The 12,827-nt window shown below is 35.2% G+C and overlaps 2 protein-coding genes across 2 annotated transcripts; both read right to left on the bottom strand.

Annotated features, from left to right (window-relative positions):
- Window positions 1-2,868: 2,868 nt before the first annotated feature.
- LOC113238414 lies at window positions 2,869-6,638 on the bottom strand. Its single transcript, XM_026475243.1, has 4 exons — window positions 6,444-6,638; window positions 5,692-5,853; window positions 5,285-5,512; window positions 2,869-3,245 (listed from the first exon to the last, which is right to left on the bottom strand). Exons 1-4 carry the CDS (start codon window positions 6,498-6,500, stop codon window positions 3,081-3,083), a joined length of 612 nt encoding a protein of 203 aa, XP_026331028.1. The 5' UTR covers window positions 6,501-6,638; the 3' UTR covers window positions 2,869-3,080.
- Window positions 6,639-7,343: 705 nt separating this feature from the next.
- Window positions 7,344-11,388, bottom strand: LOC113238415. Its single transcript, XM_026475244.1, has 3 exons — window positions 11,308-11,388; window positions 10,513-10,644; window positions 7,344-7,696 (listed from the first exon to the last, which is right to left on the bottom strand). The coding sequence occupies exons 1-3, from the start codon at window positions 11,383-11,385 to the stop codon at window positions 7,523-7,525; spliced, it is 384 nt and encodes a 127-aa protein (XP_026331029.1). The 5' UTR covers window positions 11,386-11,388; the 3' UTR covers window positions 7,344-7,522.
- Between the last annotated feature and the right edge of the window lie 1,439 nt (window positions 11,389-12,827).

The raw sequence follows: 12,827 nt of genomic DNA, 5'->3' as shown, positions 1-12,827 counted from the left end.
CAACTTTTATTCTTGTATGATTTCTTGAAAAGTTGATAGATTCAGAGAAAAAAAAAAATTTGTATGGACAAATATACATTTTATTTTTTATCTCAAAATATACGAAAATCTAATGTGCGTGGGTTACTTACAGTATAGTTCCCATCATTTTCTATGTAGAAAAAAATAATCCGTCTGCATGTACTTGCGGCTTTGTAAATAAAGGTGCGGCAAAATTGTACATAAAAACTCTTTTATGTACTTTTTTAACAAAATACATGAGCTTCGTGTAATCTGTCATCCATTACAAACAGTGCATAAAGTCCAACAACCCAGTATAAATTAATCTGAAGGTAATTAAAAATAACGGAAATAAAAAGTATAAATTTTAGGCTAAATAATTATTTAATCATGATACAATTTTAGGAATACAGAGCTGATTTTTTTCACATGATACATAATAACATTCCTGATAACTTTTATTGTTATGTAATTTCTTGGAAAGCTGATTGTTTCAGAAAAAAAATTTTAGTTTTTTTTTGTTTGGAGAAATAAACATTTTATTTTTTTATATCAAATTGTAGAAAAATGTAATGTGTGCTTTATTTACAGTATAAGTCCAATAATTCTCTATCAAGAAAAAAACAATCCATCAGCAGGTACTTGCGGCTTTACGAGTAAAAAGATGTCAAAATGTTAGATTTGTTATTTATTAAAAAATAAAACACAATATACTAGTTTCTACTTAACTTTCGTGTTATTGTTATAACGCTCTGTGTAATTTAGCACTAAAATTAAATTTTCTTTAGTCGAAGCTCATGTATTTTGTTAAAAAAGTACATAAAAGAGTTAGCAATTTTGCCGCACCTCTACTTACAAAGCCGCAAGTACATGCAGACGGATTATTTTTTTCTACATAGAAAATGATTGGAACTATACTGTAAGTAACCCACGCACACTACATTTTCGTATATTTTGAGATAAAGAACAAAATGTATATTTCTCCACAAAAAAAAAATTATATTTTTTTTCTCTGAAACTATCAACTTTTCAAGAAATCATACAAGAATAAAAGTTGTTAGGAGTGTTATTGTCTATCACATAAAAAAATTAGCTCAATACTCCACAAGTTATTCCTATGTCCAAGAATTATCAATTTGGGCCCACTGTGCGCCACCGCAAACGGATGACAATTTAGACTTCCTTTAGGTTATACTATATTGCTCAGATTTTTATAGATACTTCCAAGTATTCTTTTATTTTGTTTAGGATTTGCGCCATCTAACTATATTCGCAAGCGTTACGTTATTAATTAGTTAACAACGAACAATGCCATCTATTGATATGCATAAATATCGAAGTTCAGAGAATAATTTTAGTTTATTACTAAATATTTGAAAAACATTACAAGAAAAATAGAATATCTACTATATTTCCTATAAAAGAGGAGTTAATCGATATCCATGGCCATTTACGTAAATATAAACTAATTCCAGGTTATCGATCAGCGCCATCTAGAAATAAGACGGAATTTTGACCTTTTTCAGAGCTACGATTTTTAATATGGAGATTAGCAGTCCTCTTGGGTTATTGGTCCATGCTTTTACTAAATAAGTTACCAGTTGTAATGTTGAAAATAAATTTTTTTTGAAGTTTAAAAATGTGTGTTGACATTTATAATAATATACCACTCGAGATTAAATTATCAGACTTGTGTTTGTTTAGGCATACTTTGGTTACAGTAAACTAAAGTAACAAAAATTCAAGCCATACATTTGCATGTCGATAATGACTTATCGATAGATTATGGTACAACACTAAAGAAATCCGCCATTTGTAACTTTCAAATTTTGGTAATATGCACGTTGATTCTGTACTTAGGGCAGCTCCTTTCTTTTATTTTTTTCCATCCTCTAAGCTACAAAACCAAAATTGTTGTACTACAAATGACAGATTTCTTTAGTGTTGTGCCATAATCATCGATAAGTCAATATCGACATCCAAATGTATGGCTTGAATTTTGAACCTGTTTTTTATGTTTGTGATTTGTACAGTAAACTATACAAATCACAAACATAAAGGTGTGATTTCCAGTCTAAGTTATTTATATGGTAACTATTACTTCAAGAAAGTAAAAACATGGTATTTCATTTTAGAATTTGTTGTATTTTCTATTTATTTTTACTTTTATTTATTTTTATTCCTATTTCATTCAAAAGAATGAAGCGTTAAATCAGTATTAAACAACTTGTATAATATTAATAATTACAAACAACGCGCAACTTCCTGAAATAATATATGCGAAAGTTGCATGCCAACTTAAAATTTGTACCCGATTATATTTTATTATGTGTAATTTTAAGAGTCGAAAAATGTAATTCATCAATATTTATATTATTAGAGAATAAATAAATATAAATACTGAATAAGGAACAGATTAAAAATTAAATTATTGTAAAATTGAATGTTCGCAACCTATATAATATCGAAACAAACAGGCCAGTTTGACAATTTCAAAATTGAAGTTGTGCATGTTAAGAATCAGTACAGAAGCAGTACCTAATTAATAATTACTAATAGTATTTAAAATTTGAAATAAAATTAGCACTGAGTACATATGCTTTAGTGTGAAATTAATTCACAAGTAATTATGGCCGTTAATACTTATATATAGATATTTACTTAAATTAGTCCAGCTCATATAGCTTCATCTCTCGTTATTGCTCGAAAAAGGTGGTTTTTCCCTGCCCCCCCCCCCCACCCCCCCTGTTGAATTACTTTCTTTCTAGAAACCATACATGTATTAGATAACATATGTACTTATTCGAAATCTGTGTGACGAGGACACTGAAATTTTTTTTCCAGTTGCAAGTCAAAACAAAACGCGGCTTAAGTTTTTGTAAGTTGTGACATTTGGGTTTATTGCTTGATAAGAGCGTTTTATAGCCGAATATCTCTGGGGGTCTGTCTCTTATAGTCTTCTGTTGTTTTGTTCAATTATTAATTTTATTATAAAAAAGTCATTTGTAATTAACTTTATTTGATAAAGTGCGGTCATTCATGTTTAGTTTCATTTTGTAGTTTACATTAAAAGGGTGCTTCTATTTACAGCACCGGTAGCGACGTGGTCTTCGTCTTCTGACGGTTGGTACACAAGATCTACAAGTTAGACAGCAGGGAATTTCTTCCTCTTCGCACTGTATCTGCTTACAGCTATGAGTCGCCGGCTTCGGTTTTGCTGGTGCTCGAGGTGTTATTAATTCCACCTGTATAGCAATGAAAATATAAAAACAAAAATGAAATAACAGGATTTAAATAAAAGAGCATCTTATTGCAGTAGCTCTAAGGTTGTTAAAATGTATGTCAAATGATTTGATATGATCCATGTATGGGTGTTGTTTGTGATGTGTTGGTGCCAAGGTATTGCCGAAAAAGAAAACCAAAATACATATCTCTGAATACCCAGCAACTGAAGAGGACATTATACAAAGCGGCCAAGTCCAGTAAAAAAGCATTACTCAGGTCTTGTCTTGACATATCATATTACATAATAGGTTAGCTTATACTGGGTACCTTAGAGCCTATGCACACGGCGTATTTTACTCAAACCACATCGCGCCGACGACGCGCATATAACGCGCGTAAACGCGATTCAAACGCGATGCAGACCATTGCACACGTTCGCAAATTCATTGTATACGCATCGCAGATGCGCTGGAGTCGAGCGTATGTATCGCGCATTTTTAACCGACTTCAAAAAAGGAGGAGGTTCTCAATTCGACTGTATGTTTTTTTTGTATGTATGTTACGCGATAACTGCGCTATTTGTGAACCGATTTCAATGATTCTTTTTTTGTTGGAAAGGGGGTACTTCCATAGTGGTCCCATTTCATTTTGAAGAAAATCATCCACCTCGAAGGGTGGCTGTTCACGCATGAAGATTCATTTTCATAAATAGCGCCTAACATTAATTTAGGAGCAATTACGTTAATGGTTGATTTTGCTATTTCTCCAATTCAAGGCGTTTTTATCTCAATATACTTTGAGTAGTGAGAACCGATTTTTATTATCTCCAGTATCAAGTCCTGTATAGTGGCGAACTAGGAGATATTTCAATAAAACTTAGCAAATAGACGTAATTCCACGTACTTTTGAGGTCGGTTTTTTTAGTACTCTGTACTGAGATTATGATAAAGAGATTTAATTTTAGTTTTGTTTGTTGACTTCAGTTAGTTTTTGAAATGATGCAACTACATGAAATTTTAAATGTAAACGAGATATAGACGAGCTTCGAACGCCCTTCTCGAGAGCGTCAGTATCGCGTTAAAATTGAATGCAAATGCAACAATCTGCCTTTTGAGCCTCGACGGCGCCGTAAACGCGTGTTCGTGAAACGCAAGTCGTCGGTGCGTTTAAAATACGCTGCGTGCAAAGACTCTTAGGCTAAGTTAACAAAGCGTGTAAAACGAATAAATTGAGTCCTGTCGGGAAACCACGAGGACACAGTTCCACACTATTGAATCTGGTTTTAGGGATGCCTCTTATTGAAGTGATGCCAATTTTGGTAAATTCGATCAATGGCACTAAAACCGTAGGCATGTTAGTATGATCGATGTACATTCTAAACGGAGTCCCTTCTACGTGATTTCGCTTTAATGGTCACGCATCCATAGCATACTAATTGTAAACCATCTATTAGGTATTACCAACCTGAACTTAGGACTTTGCAGTCCAAGGTCAAAGCAGCGAGGAAACATGATACCAGTGTTCTTCGTGTTTAGGTTTATTGGCAAACGCTAAGTCTTCAGCCCATTATATTTTATAAGCATATTATTATCTTTTGGTAAACATTCAATATTGATTTAATTATCGATACGAAGTGGACGTGTACCTACGTACTTGAAAACTCTATGGAGTAACAGCGGCTAATTTGAACGAGCCTTAGATTCAGGTATGCTAATAGGTATGAGTTCGGCAAAACTGCTGGGAATCACAAATCTCATTTGTCGTGTCAACAGAACTGTACAACAGAACTCGTGGGTGTAATACCCCTTTCCAAGATTAGGTGATCAAGGTGCTCATTACATTGAATTGGCGTGAATGACACGACGACCATTTTTATATTTGCTCTTGTTTTAAGAGAATTCGAAAATAGGAACGCGTCGAAAGAATTAGAATAACGAGATAAATAAATGTAGGCCATAACAAATATTGCTCTCGGCCAGGGAATCGAACCCGGGACCTTTGCGAGGCAGTCCAGTTTGGTAACCGTTCGGCTACGGAGGCAAATATTTGTAATACATACCACGATATTTCCAGTACGGTTAGGCTCGTCAGTTTGTTTACCAATCTTCAACATGAATACGTCTTTATCTGGATGCAAAACTTTATGAGCTTGAACTCCTTTCGGGGCGTTTTTAGGAGTGACGTTACACACATTGCACAAATTGTTATGCATTTCTTGTTTGCAGTATGTCAGCTCAGAATTCACAGCTGTTCTATTTGTAAGTCCTTCGCAAATATCGTCCGGGATCTAGAAAAATACATTTTTTTAAATTAAGTGTGGTCAAAATGATACTTTTAGCTTGAATACCCAACAATATTCGAAATGAAATGATAATTCTCATGCAAGCAATTGTAAGACTTTTCGTCTACGTTAGACGCAAAGTTTTCAATCATCAACACATTTAGAGACTAGTACGCCTGTTTTACCTGGAAATTGAGGCTGTTGCACATGTTGCCTGGTGCTGGAATGCCACAGTTATCGCTGCAAACCGAGCCCTCGTCTTCACAGGTGCACTGCTGCTGCAGGTTCTGTTGCGACGGCGTTAGTTTCGGGGGCTTGAAAGTGGTCTTCGGTATCCGTATTTTGATCTTTGTAGACAAATATAGTTTCTATTTCATTCGGCATCACCATAACCAAATTACAAGAGTTGTGATTTTAAAAATGTTCATATAGTACTTATTCGTGTGCATGTGATTTCGACCAAAATTAACCAATTTCGGAGAATTTTAAAATTAATAAAATGTATTATTTATTATTATCAAAAAGTATCTATTCTTATCAAAATTACGTTGAAGAGTGAGAAAATTTTGGAAAACGTTTTACTGTAAGGCTTTAACACAATAATAAGGTAAAGAAAATGAACAAAAATTAATCTGGGATAAATCTCATCTTTATAATGTGCAGGTCAGCACTAAAGACAGTGAAAGAGCTTGTGTAAGCTTTAGGAGAGTAGAGCATCTTAGTGCTGCAATAGGAACCTGGATTCAGGATCATAGTGCAAAAAGAAGCAGAGATAGGTAAATTACATTGTATGCAGTAATTTCCATAGTTTGCAGTATAAGATGATTTCACAATAATTATTTTTCTTCTCTTTAAGTACGAGTGATCAGGTATGAAAAAAGTGGCGTTACGATAAAATAATTTCCCGGTTCGTATAAATATCCGTATATGGTGATACCTCATTTCCATTGAACATCGCTCCAATTTCTTCGTATGGCTTGTGTGGTATTTTCATGTGGCTTGTTTTGCCTTGATTGGTTTCAAGTTTGGCTTTTGGATGCTGGTCAGTTTGTGGATGGTGAGTAGGACGCGGGCCTGTTTGTGGTTGCTGAGAAGGTACGGGGGGGCTACCCCTACCTGTTCGTTCTGTGGGGGATGTTTGACCGCTGTGCATTTTGATTAATAAACAAACGTGATAATTTTGAAAATTTATTAATTCGACTTAAAAATTACAGTTGTGACATACTCTTTTTCTTTTTTTTAAACTAACGAAAGTATTACTTTTATCCAAGCCAGAGCGTATAATGTAATTATAGACTATGGATATTTCTAGAAAAGTTCTGAAAAAAGTTTCATATGAAAACTTCTGAAAACTCCATGTTTTGAAAGGTGCGATCTTGGACGTAGTGGTTTTTTAATTTGAATTTGGTAAGTAGGTACATACCTACGTACCTAGGTTCTGTGGCTAATTAAATCTGTAGCTCTCTCTCTCTCTCTCTCTCTCTCTCTCTCTCTGTTACGCTATCGAACTTATGAAGCGAAAACAACAAAACATCTTCATCAGCTTGTTATTGTAGTTCGCGTAGGCCTTCCCCAAAACGTGTCTTTACGCGTCTTGTCCTCAGTAAATATGCACACCAATATTTATCGATTAATATACAGGGGCAAAATGCATGTCTTCCACTGTTTGTTATATTTACTTCTATTTAATAATATATCAGTAATTTAATTCCTGCTAAAATGATATTGTTAAACTGCGACTTCAGTCTAAGTACGATACTAGGTCCTATAACTAAAGGTTAGGTACCTAACTTCCTACATTTTTGTAAATTTGCATCGTGTATCTGTTCTTATTATGTAAATTCAGTTGCACAATTGTCGGAATTTATAGGTTTTATTGTATTGTCGTAGGTACACTATTACGGAATTTGTACATATGAAAGATGGAAATTGAGGCAGTAGCAGATGGCAGTATATTTGGCGGTAGAGAGCAAAATTATGTATTTTTCACATTTGGTTCAAAATGTAGAGGTCGTTTTAAAGTCTCTTCTTCCTCCTAGCAGGTCTTCCGCAGCAACAGGGACATTCGGGTTCGCACTGTGTCTCCCTAGTATCAACACGATACACTGGAGGCTGGTCGTTGTATTTTGGAGTCACCAGTTCCAGCTCCATCTTGCATTTTTTGTCTCCATTGGGGCCCACTTTTGCAACCTTTAAATTGACAAGTAATAGTAACTTATCTTTCGTACTTAATCTGTTGCTGTTGACGTAAATAGTGTGCTAGGGTAAATACCCTAAAGCGTGAAACACACTGACGCCCATCCGGCACCCGCGAGTGGCATGTTGTCGTTCATATAAATATACAGAATTACGTCTATCGAGCTTCCGCTTATCCGATAGCGCAGTTAAAGCAATCAGCGGCCAGCTGCAAAGTGCTCTTAAAAAACGCCGTGCTCCCGACCCGATACGTTTCCGACTCGCACCCGCAGTGTGTTTCATGCTTAATATCCATAATCTAGTGTCATAGGATACTTAATCTTATCTCTGTTCATTGCGATTATAATAATTTATTTTTTGGAGAAGAACCTGCAAAGCTTTTACATCTAAAACCGGTACCAAATAAACCCTTGCGGCGATCGCAACCACAGGGTTCAATTCGAAGTAAATGCGATAAAATATCATTTCAACAAGTCAAAACTTTAATTTCTTCGTTGTATTTGTACTCCAAAAAAAATTTGGCTATTAACTTCAGGACTTAATCGTGTATGAAAACTATTTTATTTACCTCGTCGTTTCGGACGTGTTGCAACGTCCATGATCTCGAAGAGATTGAACAAGCAGGTGTCAACATCTAGCAGTGCGAGATTTTTACCGCAGTAAATCCGCAGAGTATCCGCACTTGGTACTCATTATTTATTTGCGCACTAGGGTTGTCACTAGACCGACACACAACACTCACGATGTCCGGGCTTATCATTTATTCCATAGGTAAAATTTTTACACTTGAAAACGTCATTTTTAAGCTACTTTTTTTTAAGCCACTGCTCGTTCAGTACGCTGACCTCCCTGAGAAGAACGAGCATGGAACTCTAGGGATTGCTCTTTTCAAATAAACTTAAATGCTATGGAATACACTTTGAATCATAATTATGTGGAATCTAGACTCTTGTTGTCTTTCCATACTTCTTTATCTAAAACATACTCTTCAAAATACTTTTAATGTAAGTTATTAAATTAGGAAATGATAATCTTAATATATTCTCCGGAATCTTATTGTAAAAACGTATACAGTTCCCCATAAAAGAATCGTTTACTTTAGTTAAACAAAATCGTTGTACCATGAGTTTGGACTTAGTTCTAAGATTAGTATTATGAATATCTTATTTCTTAATGAAATTATGTTATTTTTACGGGCATACAAAATATTTGAGTAAATGTACTGCGATGCCACGATACCAGTCTCCTCAAACTTTTATCTGAGAGAAACCCGAGAACCTAAACGGTACACAGAACGAATCGCTCGTTTTTGCAACACAAATATGGTTTGTAAATCTGCCGCTTTACCTCACATGAGAATCCCGTAGGACATTATACTATGGAAGTAACTAAAGTAAACAAGTCTAGTCTAGTCTAGCAACATCGGTAAGCTCACGTATTCTACGGACTGCGTATGCAGCACAGCTTAATCTGCTGGCTAAGGAAGATATATGTGGAAACCATTGAAGTTTACTATCTAAGGTCACTCCCAAAAATGCAGCTTTATTAACAAAGTCTAACTTTTCTCCATTTATTTCTATGATTGAACTAGTCGATTTTACATTAGGTAATTGAAATTTAATACACTTTGCCTTCTTGGCATTGAGCAATAATTTGTTAACATTTAACCAATAAACTACCTTTGAAAGGGTATCGTTAATATTATCATAGTTAATGTCATGTCTGTCTGTTTTTTTGAAAATCAAGGATGTGTCGTCAGCGAAACAATACTATGTCGCAAAGGTCCTTAACAAAGAATGGTAGATCAGTAATACAAATGAGAAATAAGACCGATCCAAGTATAGAACCCAAGGAAGTCACTTCATTTATGAAACATAATCCAGTGGTTTTTATACACGATTAAGTCCTGATTTTAAAATCAAATAATGTGCAAAAATCGTGAAAGTTTAAATCAGTGGAGTGTTAACTTCAGCTATCATGACGTTGTATATAAAATATGCATATGACAAATAACGCACGCGCTGAGCCGTATCATTCAGGTAGGTACCTGTAGCGCAAAAGTAACGTTTTGGTGCGCGCGAAGAGTATGTTCACATGATGAGCTTTCAACGGGCATTTCGCTAATGTGCGTTTATAACTGTAATGCGTAAATAGTCGTACATGTTCACATACTGATGCCCGTTTTAAGTAAACGCGCGTTCGACGCAGCGGATAACCCCGGAAATACTGCCATTGGTGAGCGCGTGTTTTCGACGCGTTAACACAAGTTTTTGCGATTGTCTATTAAAAAATATTTTTGTAGAAATGGGTAAGACTATAACACGGATTTAGTTGAGAAACGTCCTGCAATGTAGGATATGCCACGTAGGAATTATTCGAATAAGATTTTAAGGAGACGAGTTTGAGAAGAACTTGTACTTATATTTTGTGAGGAGATGAGGACGATAAAAAGAAGAAAATGTTGGGTCGGTAAATATGATACATATATGTATTTTATTATTAATTAACATCTAAACAATCGCTCAACGCCCAAAAAGTCCATACCATATCTACACTACACAAAAAAAAACCAACGCGCGTCAAACGCTTGTCGTGTGAACATATCATGCGATACCAATTCACAGGACATTGAAAGTGATAAGAATATATTTATATGTTTAAATCAATATGACCCAAAATCAGTGCTGATTTTCTATTAACTTCGTTCTAAGTTCTATACTAACTAGTTCTATACTATGGATATTTTATGGTCCGAAATTATAAGTATTATAAGTATTATTATTATTATACTACTTGAGGGTGCGTTGTACCTTTAATACAAACACATCCTTTCTGGGGTGTAAAACCGTCTGTGTTAATCCAGGCTCTGGTACGTCGGCTGGCACCATAGTGCATAGATGTGGAGTTCTTTGACATGGGGTACGAGTAGATCTTGCGCCTGCCTGTTTAAACAACAAATTGAGAATGGATATACTTACGAAACTATCTACAGTCATCAAACCATGACCATAGTTCAAATTGTATTCCTTTGAAGTATGCTTGCCTTTATCGTCTAACGCCCGGCGCCTAACGGGACGAGGCGGAAAAGGGATATTTAGGTGATGAATAGTAATATACCTTAAGATTATGACGTTATAGTTGCAATTTCAATGATAACGATCGTAGATGCAAAATCAAGTTGAGGTATGCTTAGGCAACCTTGAGGATACGTCGGCAGCCTTGGGGATGTTTCGGCAGTCTTCAGGATGCTTCGCAGGCCGAGTGCGACTATGCGGGTATACGAGGCGAGGGGGGGCACGCACAACTAGACTGCTAGGAACATGGACTAGGCGCGAGCACGATACCTCTGTCCACTAACGGGATCCTCTGTCGAGCGATCCCGTTAGTGGGCGCCGGATCTTAAGAATCCTAGGATATCCACGCAGACTAACTAACTATATTTAAATTGAAAATAAATAGCTTATGTCAAAAAACAATAGCGTTTCCAAGAAATATCTATGTCGCAGCCGTGTTGTATAAAGCGCCGTATTACATCACGACTAGCCGGTTTTCAAAACGGCGCTGTTATTTAGTAAGGCTACCTCATGTGGCACGGATTACTTAACAGACACATCATTCGAGATCTGGCCACTGGACCATCGCAACGATTCGGTCAGCCCTGGCAGAATAGGCGGATCAATCATGGGGAGGCGTCTCCTACCATCTTGCATAGGTCCTGACGAGTTGAGTGCGTTGTTATCCATGACGGATTTTCCCTCGGAAAAAAAATAAAAGGTTAATTAATACCTATATGAAAAAGCAGCAAATTTGTTTGCGTTTCCGAACATGTTTTATCTCCTCGAGATAACCGTATTAGAAAATAGCGTGCCGATTTAAAAAGTGGCTAATTACTTAATACCCGGCGCTTTATACGATATGGCTGCGACATCTACGTAAATAATCTTCAAAACTCAGTGTATGGCAAAATATTTTTGCAGTTTCCACGTTCTGTACACGGGGTATTATTGAATGTTGATCGTCGTAGGTCATGTAACAAACTTTTAGGGCAGATAATTTTTTTTAAATATGTGAATTAACAGATATATATAGACGACGCAAGTACAGCAATTTGTATGAAAACGAAGCGTGTCATAATTTCTATTCAAGTATTTGTTGATTACAAATAATCTTAAGATTAATATAGTAGAAAAATACTAGAATAAGATAGTTAAGTTCTTTATATTACTTCTTTTTAAAAAATGTTGATAAAATTTTTATTAAATTGATATTCAATTATTTTTATGTGAAATTACTTAATTAGTTTGTTATAATATTAATACAAGGATCGAACACTCAGAAAAAATTTCTTCGATCCGGCTGGATTCGAACCGACGTTTTCTACCATACCGTGCCAGACGCTATACCAACTAAGCCACAAAACGAATGTTGATTATGAAAATTAATACTTTAATTTTTAATCGACTTCAAATGTTAAAATTATTGTCCTTCCAATAAAATGAGCTTATTATATAACATCTTTTTGTAATAGAAGATCTTATCGATTAACTTAAATAATGAAAACCCACGTCAATATATGAACTTGCGACTGCCTTAACTAATTTTACTAAATGGTTTTCTGTTGGTGATTGATCAAATTGATGAATGACAAGACAAATGAAAATGTTACTGCTGACAAAATATGGTAAAATCTTATTAATCAGAAGAGGTTTACTTAATGACGGCCTCGTGTGAAATTTTTGTGATTTGTTTAATATTTGTCGGATTTCTAACTCTGCTACTCTGCATATTTGGATGGCATCTTAGGTGGGATAAGCAACGAACTCATACGTATCACCAACTCCAAGTTTTTGTAAAGACAGTGCACTGTTACATTCTTTGCATTTTATATTTTTTGTATTACTCGCACTACATATGCGGCGATGTATGTAATTATTTGCTCACTATATTTGGACATTCGAGGCAACGTGCTGTCAAAAACTATCGAAATTACAGATACTACTGATAATAGATACTACAAAACTGAAAAAAAAAACGAAACGTTACTAAACGTTATAACAAAAATGTTATGGAATATTTTAATAATAATAGGGGTTAAAGTATGAAATTGCCGATTTGTACTGAAAAT

Source organism: Hyposmocoma kahamanoa, unplaced genomic scaffold (assembly GCF_003589595.1).
Source record: "Hyposmocoma kahamanoa isolate Upper Pololo Valley unplaced genomic scaffold, ASM358959v1 95548, whole genome shotgun sequence".
Classification (NCBI taxonomy): domain Eukaryota; kingdom Metazoa; phylum Arthropoda; class Insecta; order Lepidoptera; family Cosmopterigidae; genus Hyposmocoma; species Hyposmocoma kahamanoa.
This window is presented reverse-complemented; position numbering and strand designations above follow the sequence as displayed.

Bases quoted from the DNA above. Each gene is read 5' to 3' on its own strand.
- LOC113238414 (XM_026475243.1), bottom strand. From the start codon at position 6,500: ATGAAAATACCACACAAGCCATACGAAGAAATTGGAGCGATGTTCAAT. The intron at 5,854-6,443 runs GTATCACCATAT...TTGTCTACAAAG, and splicing joins CGATGTTCAATGGAAATGAG to ATCAAAATACGGATACCGAA. The intron at 5,513-5,691 runs GTAAAACAGGCG...GTATTTTTCTAG, and splicing joins GCAACAGCCTCAATTTCCAG to ATCCCGGACGATATTTGCGA.
- LOC113238415 (XM_026475244.1), bottom strand. From the start codon at position 11,385: ATGATTGATCCGCCTATTCTGCCAGGGCTGACCGAATCGTTGCGATGG. The intron at 10,645-11,307 runs GTTAAGTAATCC...TTGTTTAAACAG, and splicing joins AGATCTCGAATGATGTGTCT to GCAGGCGCAAGATCTACTCG. The intron at 7,697-10,512 runs GTACAACGCACC...GTCAATTTAAAG, and splicing joins AGGATGTGTTTGTATTAAAG to GTTGCAAAAGTGGGCCCCAA.